The following is a 26856-nucleotide window of genomic DNA, read 5'->3' as shown; positions in this document are numbered from 1 at the left end:
TTCAGGTCTATATTCTTTTAGTTTAGAAGAATGAAGGGTAACCTTGTTGAGACATACAAGTTACTGATGGTTCATAACTGTAGATTTTGTAATGTTTTCAGTTGTGGGGAGAGCTTTGAACAAGGAGACATAGTTACAAGGTAAAGGGTAGGTATTTTAAAATAGAGATACATAGAAGATTCTTTCTGCAGATGGCAGTGTATCTCTGGAATTCTCTATTCCAGAGAGTTGTGGAGGACAGATCATTAGAATTATTTGAGTATTTAAGGTGGATGTGGATAATTTTTTGAAAGGTCAAGGAATTGAGGGTTATTGGGAACTGGCCCAAGAAGAACTGAGTTCAGTGTAGATCAGCCATGGTCATGTTGAATGGTTGGGCAGGCTTGAGGCACTGGGTGACCTCTTTTATTTATTTTTCTTGTGTGATAACTGTTGTTTTCCAGGAAGCACACAAGGTCAGTCAAATAAGAATAGATAATGAGATAGATCATTAGTTTAAAGTGGTTGAGGAAAAATGTCATCAGGACTATCTAGATTTTTCAAAATAATGCCAGATAATGTGTTATTACCAATTGAGAGGGTTGATAACCCTTTATGAAATGTCTTGCATGGTCCCTTCAACAAAGCAGCAAATTGCTTCACTCTGCACTGAGCTCCTAAGAATAGATCTTATGTTCAAAATATCCCCGTGCATACTACTGGATACAGGTCTCCAATCTGTAAAGCATCCCTCCACAAACTCTCTCTGTTTTTTTAAATCACCAATTCAATTTTTGCATCCAATTTGCTATCTCATCCCTAATCTTCTAGACTAGCCTAAAACGTGAGGCCTTGACACGGCCTTGTTAAAGTGCAAGTAGACAGAAATCCACTGCCCCGCCCTTTTCAATCCTCTTGATCATTTTCTCCCAGGAATTAATTCTAACCAGGAATTACAGCAGGGAAAATAATTCTTTCCACAAAATCAAATTGACATGGAGCAGTTCAGGGTGAAGGAAGATATGAAACTTTCACCCATTCAGTAATTCTAGTTGGGTTTCTTTCACTGACTACGACATATTTTATCAGGTTTGTGACATTCAAAAGTGAAAGTAGAGTGCTGATTCCACCAAGTACCACTGCTCATCTTTGTGCTCTTTGTAATGGTTCAGTGCTGCAAAATGGCAAATGTATGATGGAACTACTTTCTGCATTTGAAGTCTAGTATTTGTATACATGTCTTTACTTCCTTGAGTTTTGCATCCGAAAGAGTGTTCAGAAATTAGTTCGCAACATACAATGTTACGATTGAATCTTTTTCATTTTCTGTTTTTTACCTGACGTTTAGCTTAGAACGTGAACTCACGGAATGTACCAATTCTGACAAGCATCTCTTACTGCTTTTTGCTTTTGGAAGAAGTAAGGAAAATTCTCATGGTGTTTGCATTCACTTGTTCCACTTCAGCCAGCCACCCACCAACATCTTCATGACAAATCATTATTACATTTCTGAATTGCAAAAATGAACAATCAAATTTTGGTTTTTGACACCCTCTTCTAGGCTCCTAGCATTCATTGGCCCTGTGCTAAAGAATGGCCACCTGAATCATTTCTGGAAGCTACTTACAAACCTACTAATCTGCAGGTTCCTCCAGAAGTATCATGGATAAAGATTCTTAGAGGACATTGCATCATTTAGTTTACTCTACATTGATATAATAAATAATATTGTGCACATACGATCAAACAGTAGTTGTCGATCCAAATCCAAGCTCTTTCAGCATTGATTGTTCCAAGCCAGGGTTCATGGTAAACATACTGTGTGGAGGTGACTCTGATACTTGCGACAGCAGGATGTGAAAGAGCAAAAGGCAAGCTTACAAACTGGATGAAAACCAAAGAACAAGTTTCAATTAACCACTAAATGCACTCTTTATGTTTGAAATTTATATCTATGAATAACTTAAAACTTCAAAATCTCACCATTCCCATAGCGATGCAGGCAAGCTGAACCATGTCTGTGTATGCCACAGAGTATAATCCTCCAACCAGAGTATAAAGAATTGATATCAAAGCAGAAATAATAATGGATAAGCTAACATTAATCTGAAAAATCACACTCAGTGATGAACCTAGAAGTTAAAATATTTATGAATTATAAATTTGGATGTAAAGTGCGGCAATTAGAGTATCTATATTAGTTAACTTAATTTTTATATTCCAGTGAGACAAAATATCATTCGATAGCCAAGAGAATGTTTTTCATGCAAAGTAAAACATCAGAAATACAGTAGTTTCAGACCTCAGCAATTTGGTAAGTTACTTATTGAAGGAATATGCAAAGGAAAGGTCAAGCAAACTATCTCTGGGCTATAGGGCAACAGCAGTTGGTAAAATTGTGTATCACCACAAGAAAAACTGCAGTAAATAGACAACAGTTTGAAATAGAAAATGTGTAACTCATTTTCAACTGCCAATGGTCCAAATGGACTTCAAGCCTGATCGGTTGGATCATGGTACTTAATTCTATTCAGCTGCCTTGATTCTATAAATTGGCATGGACAGAATGAACTGAAATACTTCATACAAAAGCTCATTAATAGCAGTTTTATGTTTCAAGAGTTTTTTGTGATAATGTTAAGGTTATAACCAATTTGATTTGTTGCCCCAAAAGTGAAAATAGTCCTACTCTATCTACCCTATCAAATATTTAATCACCTGAAATAACTCAGTCGTTTTTGCTCAATCCTCCATAGTCATGGGGATACAAGCCAGTTTATACATCCTGCAGATGTTTAATCCTTGACTGCTGGCCTTATGTTGGTGAATTGGTGCTCCCACACTTCAAGGCCAATATAATCGATTTGTACTTCCATGCTGTGCTGCTCAGGCTCAGAAGCCTGGAGTGCATTGATAAGCACTTTGCAGATAGTTGGAAATTCTCAACAGAAATACTGGCTGGTTGTTAGAGTAATCTAGTCTGTAACCTTAAGGTTTTGCATACTCTAACATTTTAACAGTCATTATGTGGAGTCTTATTGAATGCCAGAAGTAGGATGATGGAGATAAGAGGGGTTAACCTATGAGGAGAGATTGCAATTTATTTTTCTTTGACAAACAGCATGGTAATAGGCCATTTCGTCCCACCGTGCTGCCCAATTTATACCCAATTAACCTACAAACCTGATCCATTTTGAACAGTGGGAGAAAACTGGGGCCCCTGTGGAAAACCCACGCAGACAAGTGGAGAACATACAAGCTCCTTACAAACAATGCAGGATTCGAACCCTGGTCCCAAGCCCTGGCGCTGCAATGGCATTGTGTTAACCACTACGCCAATTGTGCCACCCATCTGAGACAATATTTGTTGAAGTTTAGAGGATCTAATGGAAGCATAAAAATTTATGAAAGGAATGGTTAAAATAGAAACAGGAATGCTGTTTCCACTGGTAGTTGAGACTAGAAATGGGGAAGATTCAGGGAAGTACATTTAAGACAGAAGTAAGGAGGAACAACTTCTCCCAGATAATGGTGAATTTGTGGAATGTTCTGTCCAAGGAAGCATTAGAGAATGCTTCAGTTTTAAGACACAAACAAATAGGTTTTTGAATTGAGCAGAAGGAAGGGTTATGACGAAAAGCCAAGGAAGTAGAACTAAATCCACAGCCAGATCAGTCATAATCTTATTGAATGGCAGAGCGGGCTGGACAAGCCAGATGGCCAATACCTGATCCTTATTTCTTATGTTCTTAAGTTGAGTGATGATCCTCTCTACGTTCAATTAGCATTGCCAAATTCCCCAACAAAATCCTGGGAGTCACCATTGACCAGAAATTTAACTGGACCAGCCACATAGGAACTGTAACTAAAAGAGCAGGTTGGAAGCTGGGTATCCTATGCTGAGTGACTCAACTTCTGCCACCCCAAACTCTTTCCAATATACAAAGGTTAAGTCAGGTATGTGATCCAATGGAATTCAATGCAACTTTTGAAAAGCATTAGCAACTTCTTATAATAAATGCCTTTGTTTCTCACCAAGAGCAGATAGAACAGCTCCTGTCCAGAAAAGCTCTCCCATGGCAGCAGGAATAAAGAAGAGGCCACCTAGCCGTTTACCATAGGTTTCCTGAATTGGGTCCAACATGGTCACATATTTTCTTGAACGCATTGGTTTAGCGAAAAATAAACCACCTGCAAAAATATAATTGAGTTATTATTTTGTTAGGTTAGAGTCCATTATTTTACCAAGATAATTAATGCATTACTGAATATTGCCATTATTTATGTTGCAAACATTTTTTTTAAATGAAGGGTGCCAAGCAATCGCAGTGAGACGCTACTCATCAAATTGCTAAAATGATCAATAGCAAAATAAAATCCTAAAGCGCAGTAGCGTTATGCAGATTAGGAAGTAGGAAAACAGAATTAATGATCAGCCCAGTGACCTTTTATTGGAATTTTAAAGTATAAAAGACAAAATAAGTCCAAAGATGGGGAGAAGAGGCAAAATGAGGATAGACAGGAACATCTGCAAAATGGTTGAAGGCAAGGAAGATTAAATAACAAAAATGGCAAAGCTGGAAGGGGAAGGAGGTGGCATTGGGTAAGAATAGAACGAAGCTGGATATAGAGGAACTGTAAATTTGAACAGTGAAATGGGTTTTCAGAAATTGTTGAATGCATTGCAGAGTTCATAAGGCTACCACATTCAATGTCAAAAATTGAATTGTTATTCCTCAATATTATGCTGAGTTTAATTGGAATATTGCAGGTAGCTTAGGGATCAGAAGTCTGAGTGATAGTAGTGTTAAACAGCAGTAGTCATTCTTAAGGGATAGAAGTTATTAATACTGGTGGGACACCAAGGATAACTCCCACCTCTGATTTGAAACAATGCAGTGGAATAATTTCCATAGACCTGAAGGATCAGGCAACATCTATGCCTGAGTATCTCACAGAAAGATGTTATTTCTGACAGCAAAACATTCTCATTTTGTATTCATATTTTGCATGTGAACACACAATCTTATTAACAAGAGGCAATTAAGACACAAAATGAGCCAAAGCAGCCTGTCTGTTCAACATGATGATTCCCAGTGATAGACAAACAGAAGTAGGCCCATCGAATCTGTTCCACCATTCTATCATGAGTTGATCCATTCCCCCAATCAACCCCACTCCCTGGCCTTCTCCTCATAGCCCTTGATGCCCTGTCAATTTCTGCCTTAAATACACCCAATAACTTCACTTCCACAGCCGTCTGTGGCAACTAGTTCCACAGACTCATGACCCTTTGGCCAAAGAAATGTTTCCACATCTGTGTTTTAAATTGATGGCCTTTCATCCTGAAGCTGTGCCCTCTTCTCCTAGACTTCACTACCATGGGAAACAACCTTGCCACATCTACTCTCTCCAGGACTTTCAGCATTTGAAATGTCTCTATAAGGTCCTCCTTCATCCTTCTGTACTCAAATGAGTACAGTCCAAGAGCTGATAAACATTTCTCATATGCTAACCCCCTTCATCCCTGGTCATTCAAGGAAATCTTCTCTGAACCCTCTCAAATGCCAGCATAACTGTACACAGTATTCCAAGTGAGGACTTACCAGTGCTCTAGAGTCCCAACATTACATCCCTGCTCTTATATACTATTCCTCTAGAAATGAAGGCCAACATTGTATTCACCTTTTTAATGCTGTCTTCCTGGGCCCTTCCTGTCTGAAAACAACTGGATTATAAACAAGCCTTTTAAATGATCAAAAAGGTAAAACAATTTCTTGTTTAAATGAAATTAGATTATTTTGGAATTTGGGCATCGCTGGTAAGACCAGTACTTATTGGCCATCCATAATTGTCCTTAAGACATTGTCCTTGAGACATTCAGTGTTAACCACATGAGTGAGTCTGGAGTTAAAGCTCATGCCAGGCTAGCTGAGAATAGCAGATGGCTTTGTCTGAAGGGAATCGGGCGGGTTTTTGCAATAATGTTACGTGATTACTCATGACAAGTTTTAGCAAAATATTATAGATTAATACCTGAATTTAAGTTCCAGCTGCCACAGAGAAATTTAATCTCTGGTTTCTGGTTCATTACAAGCTCTGTAATTGATCTCCGGTGCTTCCACTTCATAGTAGGTTACTAAAACATTTGCACATATGGGAAAGTACCTCAGAAATGTGCAAAAGTGCTTCATCCTTCACCATCCAGCAGAAATTTAGAACAAAACCTACCTATATGAGGTAAACAAGAAGTCTGCAGATGCTGGAAAACAGGAACAATGTACACAGTGCTGGAGGAAGTCTTCAGGTCAGGCAGCATCCTTGGAAAGAAGCAGCCAGTCAACGTCAGGCTGGAACCTTTTACCAGGAAACAGGATTCCCGATGAAGTGCAGGTCATGCCCAGCTTGACCTGCCAGCACATCTTCCTGCTCTGCATGTTTCAAGTCCTACATTCTCATTTATATTCTCACTGATCCATTCATGCATTGGCCATATCACCTTTTTTTTAATAGTGAATTCTCATGAGCATCCTAGTTATTCCTCTTAGAGATATCCCTGCTCTTCTACTCTTCTTGCAGCTAATCAGACTTCTTTTCTCTCATTCCCAGTACTGATGCAGCGTCTTTCACCTGAACCATTAGCTCTGTTTCTCTTCCCACAGGTGTGGTCAGACCTGCTGAATGTTTCCATCATTTTCTGTTTTTATCATACATTGTTCCTTTGACAGATACAATGCCATGCTCATGAGCTGATGTTGTGAATATCATGAACCAGTGTTGCATGCTCTGCCCTTTGCTGCAATGTGAGCTTTTGATTGATGGACTTAGATATGAGGTAGTTTAGAGTCTTCCAGGTTGCTCATTTCTTCTTTCTTCTAAAATTATTTTTATAAGTTTTATCATACAAATTAAGTTCATATAAATTAAATATAATATACATTTGGATTGGTATATCATCAAAATACATGGATTCATATTTCAATTGAATAGTGTAAAAGAAAAAATGGTTGATTATAAAGATCTAACCCCATCCACCAACCAAGGTGGAATTGGTATTCAAGCAGACTTGAAATTGAGCAACAGCCTCTGGAAATCTGATGAAACATGCCCATTTACTGCATCCCCACATCTTGATCACTCCAATTATGAAAGTAAGCTATAAATGAAACCCAAGTCTTATTAAAAGAGATCTTAATTTTCCTAACATTGTCTGATTTTTTAAAACAAATTTAGAAAGGACGTAATATTCATTAACCATTGTCTATGGGTGGGTGGAAAGTCCTCATTCCATTTGAGCAATTCTCTTCTAGCCAGTAATGTAGAAAATGTTAAGACCTGTTTTTGGTTAGATGTTACTTTTACATTACTGGAGAAGCCAAACTTTGCAATCCACAGACATGGTTCTAGATTGATTCGAAAAGTGGCCGAAAATGTTCTGAAAATAGCTGTCCAATATTCTGCAAAGTTGGGACAAAAACTAAAACATATGTAGCAAAGAGGCTTCAGATCTTTTACCTTTGTCACACTATGAGTTCATACCTGGGTAGATTTGAGTGAGCTTAATTTTAGAAAAATGTACTCTATGGACTACTTTAAATTGAATCAAACTGTGCCTAGCGCAGAGATGAGTCGTGGATAAGGGACAAAACTGAAATCCAAAGTTTTTCTGAATTAGACATACTAAGATCATTCTCCCATTCAGTTTTGATCCTAATTAAAGAGACTGTTTTTAAATTCAATATTTTATAATATAAGGTGGATATTACAAACTGTATTTCAAAAATTTTGTCTATGAAATTCAGATCTGGAAGATATGGAAATTCTAGAACAAATAAAATGTCTAATTTGATAATATCTAAAATGTGTGTTTGACAGATTAAAGTTCATCATCAATTGTAAAGATGCAAAATTTTGTTGGATAAAAAGATGGTTAAATTCTAGATGATTCCATTCTTCATAGTTTGCATCTAAAATGGGATGGAATAAATGGTTGAGTTGGACTAGTAAATATAAGTTCCAAAATTTCAAAATAAATTCCTAAATTGACTGCAAATCTTCAATGTATGTCTTATTATTTAATTTTTTGTTAGCTTGGAATAGAGAAGGGTAAAAGTGAGCCCAATATCGCCTGTAAGGAAGTATTCTTAAGGGATTTCAGTTGTGTTTCCATCCAATTCAGGTGATCATCTTTATTATCAAACTGTAAGATCAATAACATATTCCTTCTGTTTATTGCCCAATAGTAAAATCTAAAATTAGGTAATGACAATCCTCCATCATTTCTTGTGCTCTGAAGATAACCTTTATTTATTCTTGGTTACTTTCCTTGCCATATATATGACTTAATAGATGGTTCTAATGTGTCAAAGAAAGAATTAAAAATAAAAATTGGTAATGTTTGAAATAAATATAAAAATTTTGAAAAAATGTTCATTTTAATCAAATTAATCTCAGGACCTTCAGGATGCCATCATCATCACCCTGTACAAAAACAAAGGTGAGAAATCAGACTGCTCAAACTACAGGGGAATCATGCTGGTCTCCATTGCAGGCAAAATCTTTGCTAGGATTCTCTTTAATAGACTAATGCCTAGTGTCGCCGAAAATGTCCTCCCAGAATCACACTGTGGCTTTTGCGCAAACAGTGGAACTACTGACATGGTCTTTGCCCTCAGACAGGTCCAAGAAAAGTGCAGAGAACAAAACAAAGGACTCTACATCACCTTTGTTGACCTCACCAAAGCCTTTGACACCGTGAGCAGGAAAGGGCTTTGGCAAATACTAGAGCACCTCGGATGCCCCCCCCCCCCCAAGTTCCTCAACATGGTTATCCAACTGCACGAAAACCAACAAGGTCGGGCCAGATACAGCAATGAGCTCTCCGAACCCTCCTCCATTGACAACGACGTGAAGCAAGGCTGCGTCCTCGCACCAACCCTCTTTACTATCTTCTTCAGCATGATGCTGAAACAAGCCATGCAAGACCTCAACAATGAAGACGGTGTTTACATCCGGTACCGCACGGATGGCAGCTCTTCAATCTGAGGGGCCTGCAAGCTCACACCAAGACACAAGAGCAACTTGTCCGTGAACTACTCTTTGCAGATGATGCCGCTTTAGTTGCCCATTCAGAGCCAACTCTCCAGCGTATGATGTCCTGTTTTGCGGAAACTGCCAAAATGTTTGGCCTAGAAGTCAGCCTGAAGAAAACTGAGGTCCTCCATCAGCCAGCTTCCCACCATGACCACCAGCCCCCCCACATCTCCATCGGGCACTCTGAACTCAAAACAGTCAACCAGTTTACCTACCTCGGCTGCACCATTTCATCTGATGCAAGGATCGACAACGAGATAGACAACAGACTTGCCAAGGCAAATAGCTCCTTTGAAGACTAAACAAAAGAGTCTGGAAAAACAACCACCTGAAGAAACACACAAAGATCAGCGTGTACAGAGCTGTTGTCATACCCACGCTCCTGTTCGGCTCAGAATCATGGGTCCTCTACCGGCATCACCTACGGCTCCTAGAACGCTTCCATCAGCGCTGTCTCCGCTCCATCCTCAACATTCATTGGAATGACTTCATCACCAACATCGAAGTACTCGAGCTGGCAGAGTCCGCAAGCATCGAATCCATGCTGCTGAAGACCCAACTGCGCTGGGTGGGTCACATCTCCAGAATGGAGGACCATCACCTTCCCAAGATCATGTTCTATGGTGAGCTCTCCACTGGCCACCGAGACAGAGGTGAACCAAAGAAGAGGTACAAGGACTGCTTAAAGAAATCTCTTGGTGCCTGCCACATTGACCACCGCCAGTGGGCTGATATCGCCTCAAACCGTGCATCTTGGCACCTCACAGTTCGACGGGCAGCAACCTCCTTTGAAGAAGACCGCAGAGCCCACCTCACTGACAAAAAACAAAGGAGGAAAAACCCAACACCCAACCCCAACCAATCAATTTTCTCTTGCAACCGCTGCAACCGTGCCTGCCTGTCCCACATCGGACTTGTCAGTCACCAACGAGCCTGCAGCAGACGTGGACATACCCCTCCATAAATCTTTATCTGCGAAGCCAAGCCAAAGAAGAAATCTGACCTATCATAGTTAAAGAAAGTGGTGACCATCCAGAGAGTATTGTTTTTGTCTGATTAAATAAAACTAGTTTTCTTGGAAGAAGTTTTTAAAATTCTTAGTATTCAAAATACCAAGATATTTAAATTGATCTTTCACCATTTTAAAAAGATAATTAGAATATAGAGTAAGTGGATCTTTTAGCAGTAGTAGTTCACTCTTTTTCAGATTAAGTTTATATCCTACAAATTTACTAAAGCATATAAGTAATAACAATACCTTTGGTATGGGTACCTCTGGAGTGGACACAAAAAAGTAAAAGGATATCTGCATACAGAGATAACCTATGTTTAACAGGTTCTCTAAACAAGCCTCTAAAATCTTCATTTGCTTGTATAACAACAGCTAGCGGCTCATCCACATTTCGAGCATAAAACAATCAATTTATTATGTATTGTCCCAGTGAGGATGATATAGAGCCCCATTTTATCTATGATGCTATTACGGAGTAGAAATCAGACATCTTGTTGAATTAAAATGGAGACACTCCTGACTTGATTTTAGCTTCTGTAGATGAATGGTAACATTACCCTTCCCATTTAAACATTAGTCTTTATCCGCTGTTTTAATGTGTGTTTCTTGAAAGAAAGTAATATCTGCCTTTAAATGTTTAATAAGAGCAAGTACCCTTCTCCTTTTTATGGGTCCATTAAGCCATTCACATTCTATGATATAATTTTAATAGATGCCAGCATTCAAATAATTTATAGTATAGAACAAAATGAATGGATGCATTGGGGCAAGTTTCATCTTTACTCCAGAGGCCACAGCTGCGAATCGTTGCTGCAAAATATAAGATGAAAAAGTAAATTGTTAATAACAACCTTGTACCTTGAAAAACCAAGCAAATCCCTCCTTTCCAGCCCTCCCCTCTTTGAAGGTCACTGAAAGAAAATATAACCAGCTCAAAAAATCTGATGAAATCCCCCATTGCTTCCTCTGCTCCTAATTAAACATGTAGTGTATTTTATTTCTTCCCTATAATAAGACCAAAGATATAAAAACAATAACAACCTGCTAGTGTGTCTGAAAAATATTCCAAATTCTCCTTTGATTATGTCCACTCATTTAGCAACTGGTAGTCTGTAAAATATCACTTTTAACATTTAACATTCAATGTTAAAATATATAAATATTTTCAAAATAAATAATTTTGAACAATCAAACCATTTATCGCTAGTGAACAACTTCATACCAAATGGTTTTGCATTACTTTTAAATACAACCAAATATATCTCTAGAAATTAAAACAAACAAAGAAGTACTGGGTGCATGTGCCCAGAGAAATTAATGATTGGTAAAACCACAGATATAATAACATTCAGAGCACCAAAAGATATCTTCTATTGCTATTAATATATAATTGATTAAATATATCAATCAAAAGTATTTCCCAGGTATGGTCATTTCCCTTATACTTCAGAAGACCAAAGAAAGAGAGAGAAAATAAATATCCTCCCTTTTTTAATTGAAATCGGCCAGTTTCAAGTATCAAAAGTTCACTCATCTTGACGTTGAGGTCAACGGTACCACAGCAGTCTCTCCTTTCACAAATTTCCAAGCCTCTTTTGGTGAATATAGAAATATCTTCTGCCCTCCTTGGGTAATCCTCAGCCTCGCCAGGTAGAATAAGACAGGTTTGAAATCATTTTTATACAGCTCCACCATTTCCTTGTTGCAGACCTTGCGGACAGTGAATACTTCTGGGCAGTAATCTTCCACAAGTCTAGTAAAACCTTGAAAAGTTCTTTTTTTTTTAATGAATGGTTCTCAAGTTTAGCTTTTTTTTTGATAATGATAAAAGCGTAATATAACTGCTCTACGATATTCTGAAGCATTCTTTAAAGATAAGGAGCAGTATGCTCTTTCCAGCATTAAATCATTTCCAGCCCCTTCGACTCCAAACCATTCAGTAAGTAACTTCATAAAAAACTTTATTAGTGGTTTACCTTTTACAACATCCTCATTCAGCCCTAAAATACAAGATTATTTTGACAACTCTGTCACTCTAATGTCTATACTTGAATTTTTAACTTTTTGATATCAGTAATCAAAGCTTAATTTTGTTGTTCAAGTTTATCCAGCCTATTATTCACTGTGATGCCGTCGGCTTCCAATGCAGTCAGACGTTCTTCTATTTGTGGCAGTGAGTCCAAGACTGTATCAAGTTTCATTTCAATTTCTTTAGCCCCAAATTTTTAAAGCTTTGTTAATATCCGTTGACTGCTTTCTGACAATTTTGGTAGTCATTCCAAACGTCAGAGGAGTGTCCTGTTCAATTTCACTTTCTTCCTCCTCTCTTTCTTTCATGGTTATTTAGATACTTTGGCTACTATTTTTGGCATGAGAGGTCTTCTATAGTAATTGACAGTTTCAAAAATAAACTTTAACCAGCTTGGTTAATTAAAAGCGAGTGGAAAGTAGGGAAATATAAACAAATTAGTCAGAGCTCATGATCACACCTCTTCACAGCATCAGGTAGCCCTGATCATTTCTTCTTTGCCACTGCCTGCTCCAGTTGCCCTAATTCTTGTGATGACCTATTCCTTGCAATGGTTGATGCTATGAGGCTGAACTTACATAACATCAGCCTACAGTTTAAGAGATGTCTAAAATTCTTAGGTTGTCATGGCTGTTTGCCAGTAAAGGAAAAAGTCATCAATATTACTCTTGTGCTTTACTTATATTTTTTCAAAACAGAAGTGGCCATGTGCTAACAATGGGTCCATATCTTCATCCTACAGTCCCAGCAGTCTCACTCTCCCTCTTCCTGTGGCCTGCAACTTTTTATTTCTCAGATCTGATCAAATCCAATTCGATTCATTTGCCCCACCTCCTCCTACTCTATTTAGACTATGGAAAAATGTACACTAACTAATTAATCAGCCAGGAAGGACAGAGCATTCAGATGAAATCCACATTGCTATAAGAGAGAACATGCAAATTCTGCACAGACAACTCTCAAAATTAGGAATGCATCCCAGGTTGCTGGAGGTGTGAGGCAGCATCATTAACTCCAGCATTATCATACTGCCCAAAATGGGGCTGATAAAATACTTTTTTTGTCTCTGACCCAAGCAGCCAATAAGTCAATTTAATCTCATCATGTGATTTTTTTCTGTGGCCAAGGAAATAACTCTAAAATCCAGCTTTCAGTTCATGAAAAGATGTTTTCCCATCAAGTGAAGGGAGGCCAAACAGAAACAAGATATAGATTATTTAAATTAAATGTTTGGAATGCTAATGTCAAAAATGCAATAAAACCAAAATATGGAACCCATTCAAATCTTAAAACATTAATAAAAATTGTGTTTTAGATAGTTATTTTGAAATCACATCTCAATATTGCAACAATAAGGTTTGATGTTTCATTTATCTTTATTATTTGCATTTATTCTTCATTCAATATCATCTTATTTTTTCTTGGCTTATCTAATATAAATATTTTCCAATTAGTGTCCTAGCCATCACGTGAAGATAAATGTCTACATCCTGATATAAGGTTATGTTTAGAATTCAAACCCTTTTTCTGAGTTTACTATTTGCTGCATTCTAATATTTATTTTTAACCATCGATGGCACTGGATTCTGTTCGAAACCTGATATTGCCTTTGAAGGAGTGAGAAAAGCCAAATTCATGGAAGAATATCAGGACATACAAGATGTTTTCCACATTAAAAGCTGGAATTAGAGACTACTACAGTATAAAGAAAGATATCTCTCAAAAAATTACATCTGTCTGACTGAAAATTAAATTAAATATTTTAAATAGGAAGAAAAGATGCATGACTTAAAAAATCTTTGTTTTGGTCATTTTATATCCTTGTCCAATGAAGTAAATATACGCTGCTGCCCATTTCAAAGCAAATTAAAATAAACTGATTAACAGAGGGCAAAATAACGGAACTGGAACCAAATTCTTTAACCCAAAATGAAAACTTTGGATTCTATAACAAACTACAAAGAACGTGAAGAATGTTATTCGACTTACCAATAGCAACACTTAACGCATATCCTATTGGTGCTTGTGCCCATGCGAGACCATGTCCAACAAGATAGATTGCTTCCGATGTACCATTAATGTAAGCTCCACCAACCCAAGTGGCTGCAGGACAGATGTGCAATTTATTTCATTTTATTTCAGAACTCTGTACCTAACAATGAACACAATCAATAACAAGGATGTAATTTATTGTCTAGGACCAACATTCATGTCACTGCTTCAAGAATAAACATAGAAACTTGAGTGGAGAAAATTTATGCTGAAAATCTGTTGTCTTTCAGATTGGTAGTAAAAGCTAGTTATTGCTGCTGTTGAAGGCTTCCTAGACGTCTTGCCAGTTGAGACAGACTGTTCAGCAATCCTTCAATCAACATGGCACATCACTTTAGGGCACAGTGAAATCCAGATTGCCATAGCATATTTTGAATACAGTATGTGCTATTTGTTTGACACTCAGTTTTCTAAACTAGCCTAGTTGCTGTAGTATTATAGCAGAATAAACAGTATATTGGCAAAGGTTTTGGGATGGGTTTTAACTTGAGTGAATATGACTCAAGCCCAGTACTACAAAAAAGTTGGCGTCTGGATGATACAGAAGGTGGCAGAATGAGTGATTGGAGAAGTTGAGAATTGGCAACAACCAAAGGCAAGGATGGTGGCCTTTTTGTATTTGTGAGAGTTGTCAGGGACAGGCATTTACATCTAACTGATTTCACGAAGTTATTCTTTGGGATATGCAAGGTTTTAATATGGACATAAGGACTATAGAATTGACAGTGTTACATTGGATGGTCCTTCCAGAGGGAATCAGCAGGTCAGGCAGCATCTGTGGAGAGCAATGGACAGTTACCAGTCTTTGACAATTCTAGCCCAAAACACTGACTGTCCATTGCTCTCCATGGATGCTGCCTGACCTGCTGAGTTCCTCCAGCTTCTCCTAGCTTGCCCAAGATGCCAGTATCTGCAGGTTCTTGTGTTTCTCAATGGACAACCTTTAGCTTGGTAACAAATATTAGTAAGAAAAGTTCCATACAAGTGCAGTTCCTATTAGCATGACCATAAAAAAATACACTTTTAAAACATTGTGAAAGATAAAAGCAAGTTTAAATTAAAAACCTACCAGTCATTGTAAAAATTCCAAGCAATAGACCAATGTCTCGTCTTCCTATCATTATAATTTCATTTTGAAGTAGTCCAATTCTTCTAGTCATCATTTGAGTTTTCCAAGCAGCCCATAGACCGATAGCCAGGATTAACAAATAGAATATGATGATGGCAATAATCCCTCCAACATTGGTATCCATTTTCAATTAAAAATGCACTCTATGCAGATGTTTGCTATTAATAACTAGGGAAAAAAATGTTCATTACATTATAGCATTTTAAAATAAGCCACATATTAAATTTCTAACCCACTTTACATATCAAAGTTCAAAATTTCAAAGTTCAGATTTATTATCAGAGTATATACATGACATCACTTACACTCCTGAGATTCTGAGTGGCAACATGGATCCATTCCAATTTGCCTACTGCAGCAACAGGTCTACAGCTGATGCCATCTCACTGGCTCTGCACAAAACCTTGGTACACCTGGACAGCAAAGACGCATGCATCAGGATGCTCTTTATCGACTACAGTTCGGCATTCAAAATCGTCATTCCCTCAAAACTGATGAGCAAACTCAAAGACCAAGTCTGAGTACCCCACTGTGAAATTGGATCCTGGATTTCCTCACCTCCAGACTCCAATCAGTGCAGATTGGCAAGAACATCTCTTCCGCAACCTCCATCGGCACTGGAGGACCATAGGGATGTGTATTTATCCCCATGTTCTGCTCACTTTACACCTATGACTGCATGGCTTGGAACAACACCACCGTCTACAAATTTACTGACAATATGACAGTAGTGGTTTGTATAAAAAGAGACACTAAGTCAGCATCCAGGAGGGAGATTGAAAACATGGCTGAAGGGTGTACTTACAACAACCTCGAACTCAATATCACCAAAATCAAGAAGCTGATTGTGGATTTTAGGAAGGGAAAACCAGAGGTAAACGACCAGTGATCATTGGGGTAATCAGAGGTGGAGAGAGTGAGCAAATTTAAATTCTTGGCAGTCACTACTTCGGAAGAGCTTTTCTGGGCCCAACACACAAATGTCAGTGCCTCTACTTCCTCAGGAGTTTGCAGAGATTTGGTATGGCATCTGAAACCATGGCAAACCTTCAAGATGCGTAGTTGAAATGGTGCTGAATGGCTGCATTACAGCCTGGTATGGGGGTACCAATACCTTTGAGTGGAAACATCTGCATAAGGAAGGGGACACAGCCCAGTTCATCACAGGCATATCTCTTCCTACCATTGAGAAAATCTACATGCAACATTGCTGTCGGAGATCAGCAGTAATCATCAAGGATCCACATCACGCAGGACTTGCTGTTCTCCCTGCTGCCATCAGGAAAGAGATATAGGTGTAATAAAATGCATACCACTATGTTCAGTAACAGCTGCTACCTGACTCCTAAACAACAGACTCAACCAGAGGCTCAATTAAGACTTACTTTGCACATTATTTATTACTGAATTTTTTTCTTTAGTTGCACAAGCAGTTGGTTTATATTTCTTTCTTTGTTTACATTTTTCTCTTTTGTCTACATATCTTTTTTTTAAGTACAGTTTACACAACCGATAAGTAGAAATTCTGCCTGCCCTACAGGAAAAAGATTTTCAGGGTTCTACATGATGTCATGTATGTACTTTGACAATAAATTTGAAATTTAAAATGAATTCAAGATATGTTCAAGATTTTTACTATGTTGTTTTGTTCCTTCATTTTTGCAAAGGAATAGGGGAATAAAACAGGTATCTTGACTATTCTGGGGGGTGGGGGGGGATCACATCATTGGTAGATATTCCCTAGAAATCTTTGAGACAAGAAATTCTCTTTAGTTTTGGGTAGCAAGGTAGAGGAATAATCAATAATGTATAGCTGTAACCACAGCAAAGAGAATATTTGCCATACAGTATGTAGCGTGAGATTTTACTGTAGTTATTAATCATCCCTATCTTGATGCTTGTATCTTAGAGTCAACAAAGGATAACTATTATTAGCAAACAGAAGTTCACATTTCACAAAATTATAATCACAGTTCTTAATGTTTTGGTTACAGTTTGAATTACCTGGTCTGACTAAAAATTGGGTTCATTTAATAAATTGCATCTTATGGGCTCTAAACCAACTCTGTGACAATTGTGGCATGTTGTGGAACAAGATCCTGATGTAAAACCCACTGCACATGTAAGTTGGGCATCTTCAGAAGTGTGTTTGGAGTTTGTATTGTCATAGAAAGTCAGTCTACATTCATACCCAGAGATTATTGCACAGAGAAGCAAGACTTCCGATTTGTATTTTTTCAAGTTCAAGTTTATTGTCAACTGATTGTACAAGTACAACCTTAAACAGTGTTCTCCATTCCTCGGTGCAGTAATATGCAGTATACAACCAGACATTATACACATACAGACAAACAATAGATATGCAGAATGAGTATTTTATCTATACAAATAAATACATAAATATTTAGTGAGAGTCTTGGATGGTTAGTGTGAGCAGTTCCTTTGGTTGTTCAGCATTCTCACACCCATGGGAAGAAACTGTTTGTCAGTCTGGTTGTCTGGCTCTGATATTCCTGTATCTTGCCCCAGTGCTGTGTGCAGGGTGGAAGGGGTCCTCAATAACCTCTTCGGACAACTATCAATTGTGGGGCGGATGGGGGGGAGAATGGGTGGGAGAATCCAATTATCCTTTCTACCACACTTATGGTCCTGTTGATTGACTTCTGATCCATTTCTCTGCAACAGCCGTACCACACTGTGATGCAGCGGGTTAGAACGCTCTCGATATACAAGGTTGACATAATGGTGGCTGGTAGCCTTGCCCGCTTCAGTCTTCTCAGGAAGTGCAGTTGCTGTTGCACTTTCCTAACAAGTGAGGAGATGTTAAGTTCTATGATAAGTTCACTAGTTAAGCAAACTCCAAGGAACTTAGCGCTCTCCACTCCACTACAGAGTACTTGATGTGGAGGGTGGTCATTCCTGGTCCTAAATTCCATGATCATCTCCTATGTCTTGTCCACATTGAGACTTAGTTGTTACTCTTGCAGCATTTCATGAGATTTTCCACCTCTTCTCTGTAGTGCGACTCATCGTTGTTGGTGATGAGGCCAACGACTGTTGTGTCATCTGCAAACATGATGTCACTGGTAATGCAGTCGTGAGTCAGTAGTGGTAACAAGAGCAAGCTGAGCACACAGCCTGAGATACGCTAATGCTCACCATGATGGTGTCCAATTTTCTGCTACCGACACAGACTGTTGTCTCTCTGTCAGAAAGTCCGGGATCCAGTTACAGAAAAGAGTGTTGAGTCCCAGTGAGGACAGCTTCTCCAGCAGCCTCTGGGAAATGACTGTATTAAACACTGAGCTGAAGTCAATGAGCAGCAACCTGACGTATGAGGTATCATTCTCTAGGTGGGACAGGACAGAGTGAAAGGACGAAGCTGTAGCATCATCTATGGAACAGTTTCTTCTCGAGGTGAATTGAAATGGGTCCAGCATCTCTGGGAAGTGTGCTTTGATGCATTCCATCACCAGACACTCAAAGCATTTTATAATGGTGGAGGTTAGTACCCCCTCTGAACTGAATAATTTTATTCAATTATATCATGTTAAATTTAGAACAAAATCTTTCATTAAGCTGGAAGGATATGGGGCGAAATGGAGTACATATTGAAAAATGTGAAGTTATTCTATTTTGTAGGAGGTTTAGAAAAGCAATTTTTATGTATGAGATGCATACCAATCAGGAAGGAATATGGTAATTAGACTAGGTACAAATTATCTCCTTTAATTTCTGGAATTGTAGAAGCTTTGGTGAGATCACAACTGAAGTAACAAGTACAATTTGGATCTTCATACTGTTATGGAATGGGTTAATAAAATTATGATAAATATGTCTTTAAAAGGTATAGATTGTGGGGATTTAATTTAGGTAGACTTCATAAACTGACATTAACATTTCACAAAAGAGATTTAATTTAAAATGCAAGAGCTCTGCCTAAGATGGAGCCTACATGTCTACAGTGATTTTGAAGAAGGCCTTTGGAGACTCCACAACTTGATGCTAATTGGACTGATGTGGAATAAATGGCCTATTGTCTTTAAAGGAACATATGTCCAGGCTTAGAAACTGATTCTGGTGCCAGCAATCCCACTCTGGTTGAAGTTTGCTGTCCTAAGAGGGGTCATGTGGTTTTGCAAACAGAGAGAGAAAAAAAAATGTGATTTTTTTTGGTGAGAGTGAGAGAGAGTCACTTTACTGCAGCAGTTGCATCAAGACCCCATTTGAAGATGGGTTTTGAGTTCTGAGTTCAGCCTATTCTAAACCCTTGCAGTCAATTACAAGAGGATGTGTTTCTGCTGAAATGAGAAATAAAGAACTCTCTGTGGTAACCTGGAAGAAGAGGTTATTTTTTGGAAAACCCATGAGGGGGCAAGTTTCATTGGCAAGACACTGAGGTAGCTGATTGAAGGAGATCAATTTGTGTGTGTGTCCAACAAACAATGAATATCTCTCTCTGAAACCAATGAAGACCTTCTTTGCGGTAACAATTTAAGTTAAAGCACCAGAGCCTGAAGATCATACATGTTAAATGCTGTGCACAGTTTGGAAATTGTCTGATACCAGAGGACTTGGAGAAGTGATGATTGGACAGTGAAACAAAGAACTTTCCTGTACACATCCACATTACATGCACATGCACTTAGAATTAAAAGGGGGTTAAGTTAGATTAATCTGACTGCAGATTCTGGAAACCTGCAGTCAGACGAAGCGAGAGGAAACTTCCAGGCAAACCTCAAAGCAAAGCTCGACGATGCAACCCGCCTCACGGACCCGTCCCCTGAAACCCTCTGGGATCAGTTGAAGACTACCATACTGCAATCCACTGAAGAGGTACTGGGCTTCTCCTCCAGGAAAAACAAGGACTGGTTTGACGAAAACAGCCAGGAAATCCAGGAGCTGCTGGCAAAGAAGCGAGCTGCCCACCAGGCTCACCTTACAAAGCCGTCCTGTCCAGAGAAGAAACAAGCCTTCCGTCGCGCATGCAGCCATCTTCAGCGCAAACTCCGGGAGATCCAAAATGAGTGGTGGACTAGCCTCGCCAAACGAACCCAGCTCAGCGCGGACATTGGCGACTTCAGGGGTTTCTACGAGGCTCTAAAGGCTGTGTATGGCCCCTCACCCCAAGACCAAAGCCCGCTGCGCAGCTCAGACGGCAAAGTCCTCCTCAGCGACAAGATCTCCATCCTCAACCGATGGTCAGAACACTTCCAATCTCTTTTCAGTGCCAACCGCTCAGTCCAAGATTCCGCCCTGCTCCAGCTCCCTCAACAGCCCCTAAGGCTAGAGCTGGATGAGGTTCCCACCCTGGATGAGACATATAAGGCAATCGAACAACTGAAAAGTGGCAAAGCAGCAGGTATGGATGGAATCCCCCCAGAAGTCTGGAAGGCTGGCGGCAAAACTCTGCATGCCAAACTGCATGAGTTTTTCAAGCTTTGTTGGGACCAAGGTAAACTGCCTCAGGATCTTCGTGATGCCACCATCATCACCCTGTACAAAAACAAAGGCGAGAAATCAGACTGCTCAAACTACAGGGGAATCACGTTGCTCTCCATTGCAGGCAAAATCTTCGCTAGGATTCTACTAAATAGAATAATACCTAGTGTCGCCGAGAATATTCTCCCAGAATCACAGTGCGGCTTTCGCGCAAACAGAGGAACTACTGACATGGTCTTTGCCCTCAGACAGCTCCAAGAAAAGTGCAGAGAACAAAACAAAGGACTCTACATCACCTTTGTTGACCTCACCAAAGCCTTCGACACCGTGAGCAGGAAAGGGCTTTGGCAAATACTAGAGCGCATCGGATGTCCCCCAAAGTTCCTCAACATGATTATCCAACTGCACGAAAACCAACAAGGTCGGGTCAGATACAGCAATGAGCTCTCTGAACCCTTCTCCATTAACAATGGCGTGAAGCAAGGCTGTGTTCTCGCACCAACCCTCTTTTCAATCTTCTTCAGCATGATGCTGAACCAAGCCATGAAAGACCCCAACAATGAAGACGCTGTTTACATCCGGTACCGCACGGATGGCAGTCTCTTCAATCTGAGGCGCCTGCAAGCTCACACCAAGACACAAGAGAAACTTGTCCGTGAACTACTCTTTGCAGACGATGCCGCTTTAGTTGCCCATTCAGAGCCAGCTCTTCAGCGCTTGACGTCCTGCTTTGCGGAAACTGCCAAAATGTTTGGCCTGGAAGTCAGCCTGAAGAAAACTGAGGTCCTCCATCAGCCAGCTCCCCACCATGATTACCAGCCCCCCCACATCTCCATCGGGCACACAAAACTCAAAACGGTCAACCAGTTTACCTATCTCGGCTGCACCATTTCATCAGATGCAAGGATCGACAATGAGATAGACAACAGACTCGCCAAGGCAAATAGCGCCTTTGGAAGACTACACAAAAGAGTCTGGAAAAACAACCAACTGAAAAACCTCACAAAGATAAGCGTATACAGAGCCGTTGTCATACCCACACTCCTGTTCGGCTCCGAATCATGGGTCCTCTACCGGCACCACCTACGGCTCCTAGAACGCTTCCACCAGCGTTGTCTCCGCTCCATCCTCAACATCCATTGGAGCGCTTACATCCCTAACGTCGAAGTACTCGAGATGGCAGAGGTCGACAGCATCGAGTCCACGCTGCTGAAGATCCAGCTGCGCTGGATGGGTCACGTCTCCAGAATGGAGGACCATCGCCTTCCCAAGATCGTGTTATATGGCGAGCTCTCCACTGGCCACCGTGACAGAGGTGCACCAAAGAAAAGGTACAAGGACTGCCTAAAGAAATCTCTTGGTGCCTGCCACATTGACCACCGCCAGTGGGCTGATAACGCCTCAAACCGTGCATCTTGGCGCCTCACAGTTTGGCGGGCAGCAACCTCCTTTGAAAAAGACCGCAGAGCCCACCTCACTGACAAAAGGCAAAGGAGGAAAAACCCAACACCCAACCCCAACCAACCAATTTTCCCCTGCAACCGCTGCAACCGTGTCTGCCTGTCCCGCATTGGACTTGTCAGCCACAAACGAGCCTGCAGCTGACGTGGACTTTTTACCCTCTCCATAAATCTTCGTCCGCGAAGCCAAGCCAAAGAAAGAAGTTAGATTAATAATAATAAGTTAAATATTGATCCTATTGTTATGTTTGAAGAAAATTAAGAACATTTTTGTTTAAGTGACCGTGGTCTTGGTGAATCTCTGTTGCTGCTGCTTTGTGGAGTCCTCCGGGCTCGTAACAAGACCAAAGGAAGGGTGCGCTGACCTTGGTGTCAGTGGCAGGTAGATTTACTAGCTGTGGAAATGGATGGAGTAAAATGGTCTGATATGAAGGAATGAGGGATTTCTCATTGAATCATGAAAGATCCTGAGGGAGTGCAATTATGCTGAGAGGTTGGTTCCTCAGGCAGGAGAATTTAAAAGTGGAGACTCAGACAAGGTAAGTAAATTCTTCTTGATTCAGAGGATTGTCAATCTTTGAATTGTCTACCTAAATTATCTGTGATTGCTCAGTATTGATTATTGGTAGACATTTGGACATTAAATTAATCAAGTAAAGTGGAGCTGGTTCAATGAAGTATTCTTAATCATTTGTGATTGAATTTAACCGTGGGGTATAAAGACATTTATTCTTTTTAAAATATTTTTTTTTCTCTTCTTTTTAGATTTTGTTATTAGGTGCTTTGATTTTAGGACTGCTTTCAGAATTCATGATTCTTTTATTGTCATGGTAATAAAACAGAAAATGTAATATTACACAAAATTTTCTTTTGCCTGAAATAAGGCAGAGTCACCATTTGTGTCACCGGGTGCCTATTACAGAAAGAGAAAGAAGCAAAAGAGAGTCCCTTCAGAGTCGCTGGGTGTCCGTGGATTTGCCTCCAGCCTCTGCAGCTGCACAGATCCCTTCTCTATCTGTTGGGAACCAGAGGTACAGACCCATACCTCTGATGTGATCAAGAATTGTTCAGCGCTTGAAGCCCTTTGTGAGCTCTTTCTTTCCCTCACCACCCTCTTGAATCCAAGTTCCGATATTTGGTTGCCATGAGCCAGTCTCCAGCAGCCCTGCGTGGGTCCTTTGACTGCAAGTTGCCAACAGCCCACTCCCTGCATGGGTGCTTCAGCCACTGAACCACTAGATGGTCCACTGGTGTGGTCGGCATCCTGTAGGATCATCTCATATGCTTCTCCTTCTTCACAGGGATGTTCTCCCCATGTCTGCTGGCCTGTGCTGGTCCACTGGTCCCCGTAGTCCACATAATCACTGCTTAGCACAGGTTCTGCAATTGCAGGATTTTATATAAAAACATCATCAACACCTTTTACTGGCCATTTAAAACCTGTACTATAATACAAGCTGGCATTAAGACTTGGTGGTTGGACCCTGTTGAAGAACACTATATCTTTGCTCCCGGGCCTGCACCAGCTGCAGCACTGCCATTACAACATCTCCGGCAGCATTTCCATTGTCTTTTTATGCTAGTTACGTCATTTATTCAAAAGTAACATGTTTATCTAAAATTTCTATCTCCTCCAACTTAATTGTTTGGTTATAAACAAATTAACATTTCTGTTAAAATAAAAGGAATCCTAAGCACAGTGGATAGAATTCCTCTGAGTTAAATTTCTTTCTTTGGCTTGGCTTCGCGGACGAAGATTTATGGAGGGGGTAAAAAGTCCACGTCAGCTGCAGGCTCGTTTGTTTAATTTAATCCAAAACATAATTGCAAAGAGCAGTTGGCTCTTCCAGAGATCAAACTTTTTCCAAGCCCTCAATGTGCATGTCCAGCATATTCAGAAAAGGACGAATGTTCACTTCAAATGGTGCACATTTGAGGCTCAGAGTAATGGAGTAAATAGAGGAAATGCCTTTGGCATTATGCTGGATAGAATGTAGTTCCAGGGAAGGTGGCAAATGAGAATGGTACAGAACCATTACTTAGCACCACTTTAAATTGTTGGTTCAAATACTGAGGAGTTTCCAGGCCATGAAGCCAAGATCAATATGGTTCTGGGTTATGTGGTTTTTTTTGCAGATAGCCAAAGTGGGCTGAAATTATATTCATTTAGTTACATACTCAAAGATCTCTTATTGTCAAATTTTCCTTTCCCTTAATAAAATCACACCAACTTTTACTAAATGTCTTTGAAATGGATTCCTGCATTTTGACAAAAATAGGTTGCAAGGCATTGCCGATATGGTGACAAATTGCACCTCCCTCCCTTTTCTCCCTCCTCCTTTCTTAAATTGTGCTTTTATACTTCTTACCTACCTCCTGCAGTATTGTGATAATATTTTCAAAATGAGCCTGGGGTGAAGGTTAATAGAAGATTAGGAATGAGAGCTGAAATTACTGAAAAAGATGTGCATGGAAGACAAATGGAATGAAAACAGGACCTGTGGAAGATTCAGAAAGTACGATGGAATGAGAGTTCATTTGCTTTTTTAATTTTTCCTAATAGCACAGGATATTCATTGGGCATTTCCAAAAATAATTCATTTTTTAAAAATATCATATCATGGGTGCTAATTGCATTGATAACATCACCTATATATACTAAGAGGCTGTACTATCAATTAACCACAATCAGACAGAGAGCCCTGATTAAAAGCCTTAAATCACCTTAAAGTGTCAGCACGGCTTGCATGTTACTGGCCCAGTTCAAAGGCAGGTACTGAGGGAGGGGTTTGGGCATAACAACCTTGATGGGAATATCTGAGATGGAGGAGTCACAGGTTCAGGGTTTGGGCCAGCCCATACAGCATATCTATACACATAGTGGTAGCATCACATTCACCCCTTCTTTTTAAACAAAGTCTGATGAGATGGTGTGGTTTTAGTGTTCATTGCAGTTCCAAAGTCCCTTTCAGATTTAGCCTGTCTGATAGTCTCATCTGTTACTGAGACTGTCCCAGGGTCTGCTGTGGCACAGCTGTCATTTCCTGGGTGGTGTCTTGTGTAACAGGTGGTGCTTCTGGTGGCTGAGGGGGTGTTGGCACAGTGGTGCTGTTCGGGTCATTTGGTGTTTGGGGTGCGAAATCAGGTGGGGCCGGTTGGTCAGGGATATCGGTGGAGGGGATTGGCTGGGAATCTCCTGCGTGCACCAGGTCCTGGATATAGACGGTGTCCCGTTGACCATCCTGATACTCCATGTAGCCATATTGGGGGTTAGCATGGAGGAGGTTGACCTTCTCGACCACAGGGTCAGTTTTGTGGTGTCTGATGTGCCTTCGGAGCAGCACCAGCCCAGGGTTCATCAGCCAGGAGGGTAGTGTAGTTCCAAATGCTGATTTTCTGGGGAAGGAAAAGAGCCTTTCATACGGTGTTGTGTTCATAGGTGTACAGAGAAGGGACCTGGTGCCATGGAGTGCATCAGGGAGGCCACTTTGCCACCGGGAGGTGGGTAGTCATCTTGAGAACTGCCCTCCAAACATTGGCATTTTCCCTCTTTACCTGTCCATTCCCCCAGGGGTTATATAGCTCATGGTCCTGCTCATAGCTATGCCCTTGGTCAACAGGTACTGATGTAGCTCCTCACTCATAAAGGAGAACCCTCGGTCACTATGGACATAGCAGGTGTATCCGAACAGAGCGAAGATGCTGTGCAGGACCTTTATGACTGTGGCCTTGGTCATATCTGGGCAGGGGATGGCAAAGGGTAAGTGGGAGTATTCACCCATGATCTTCAGGAAGTACACATTCCTGTTGGTGGACAGGAGAGGTCCCTTAAAGTCTATGCTCAGCTGCTCAAAGGGTGGGATTGTCTGGCCCATAGAACTGGTGTTTGCACTCGACACAGACCGGGCACTTGTGTGTCAACTCCCTGATGTCTTCGATTGAGAAGGGAGGTTGGAAGCTCGAACAAAGTGGTAGAGCCTGGTGACTCCGGGGTGGCAGAGGTTGTTGTGGAGAACTTGGAGGCGATCCAGCTACGTGTTGGCATCGGGAGGCTCATTGAGTTTTCTGGGCAAGGACAAGATCTTGTAGTTATAGGTGGACAGTTCAATTCTCCAGCTCAGGATCTTGTCATTCTTAATTTTTCCCAGCTGTTTGTTGTTAAACATAAAAGCGATTGCACATTGGTCAGTCAGCAAGATGAACGGTTTTCTGGTCAGGTAGTGCTTCCAATGGCTACCAGCTTGCAGTTGGGGGTGAGGTTCTCGAATAGGGGCAGTGGTGGGACCCGGAGAGTAGAGAGGCCACAAGTCATGTTCGGGGGGGGGGGGGGGGGGGAGGGTGGTTAGCCTGTTGGTGTTGCAGACATGAGGGTGGATGGGGCTGTGGAACTGCATGCGGACTCTCTGTAGCTGGCACTGGAAGTCCAATCCCAGTATGACCGGCATGCAGAGGTGTGGCATGATCAGGAGTTTAAAATTTCTCTACTTGGTGCCCTGCACCATCAGTGCGTGCAGCAGCCACTAATCTCGGCTGATTGGGAGGCCAGGGAGACTTTACATTGTGTCGGGGTCACTACGAGAGAATATTGGTGTATAGTTACTGGGTGGATGAAGCTCTCAGTGCTTCCTGTGACAAATAAGCAGTTCGTAGGGTGGCCGTT

At 40.5% G+C, this 26856-nt stretch overlaps 1 protein-coding gene and 1 long non-coding RNA gene across 11 annotated transcripts in view; one reads left to right on the top strand and one right to left on the bottom strand.

Annotated features, from left to right (window-relative positions):
• Positions 1–26856, top strand: part of LOC138739331 (uncharacterized) — a 334221-nt gene that overhangs the window by 215246 nt on the left and 92119 nt on the right. For 3 of the 6 annotated variants that reach the window (XR_011342175.1, XR_011342171.1, XR_011342170.1), the window contains 2 exons: positions 2204–2293; positions 4024–4143. The exons of the other annotated variants lie outside the window; for them this stretch is intronic. This is a non-coding gene — a long non-coding RNA (uncharacterized lncRNA). Of the gene's footprint in view, positions 1–2203; positions 2294–4023; positions 4144–26856 lie in introns of those variants that run through there. 6 annotated transcript variants of the gene reach the window in all.
• The window catches only part of LOC138739329 (high-affinity choline transporter 1-like), a 47790-nt gene that overhangs the window by 18299 nt on the left and 2635 nt on the right, over positions 1–26856 (bottom strand). For 2 of the 5 annotated variants that reach the window (XM_069891141.1, XM_069891144.1), the window contains exons 2-6: positions 15235–15462; positions 14103–14216; positions 4015–4170; positions 1963–2111; positions 1720–1863 (exon numbers count right to left, since the gene is read on the bottom strand). In XM_069891141.1, the coding sequence (XP_069747242.1) occupies positions 1720–1863; positions 1963–2111; positions 4015–4170; positions 14103–14216; positions 15235–15418 (747 nt within the window). In that variant the 5' untranslated portion in view covers positions 15419–15462. Of the gene's footprint in view, positions 1–1719; positions 1864–1962; positions 2112–4014; positions 4171–11125; positions 11195–14102; positions 14217–15234; positions 15463–15599; positions 15708–16477; positions 16567–26856 lie in introns of those variants that run through there. The other 3 variants (XM_069891142.1, XM_069891143.1, XM_069891145.1) reach the window with 3 other exon arrangements.

The sequence above is a fragment of the Narcine bancroftii genome, chromosome 7 (assembly GCF_036971445.1).
Source record: "Narcine bancroftii isolate sNarBan1 chromosome 7, sNarBan1.hap1, whole genome shotgun sequence".
Classification (NCBI taxonomy): Eukaryota; Metazoa; Chordata; class Chondrichthyes; order Torpediniformes; family Narcinidae; genus Narcine; species Narcine bancroftii.
Note: the sequence above shows the minus strand (reverse complement) of the source record. Positions and strands in the feature narration are given on the sequence as shown.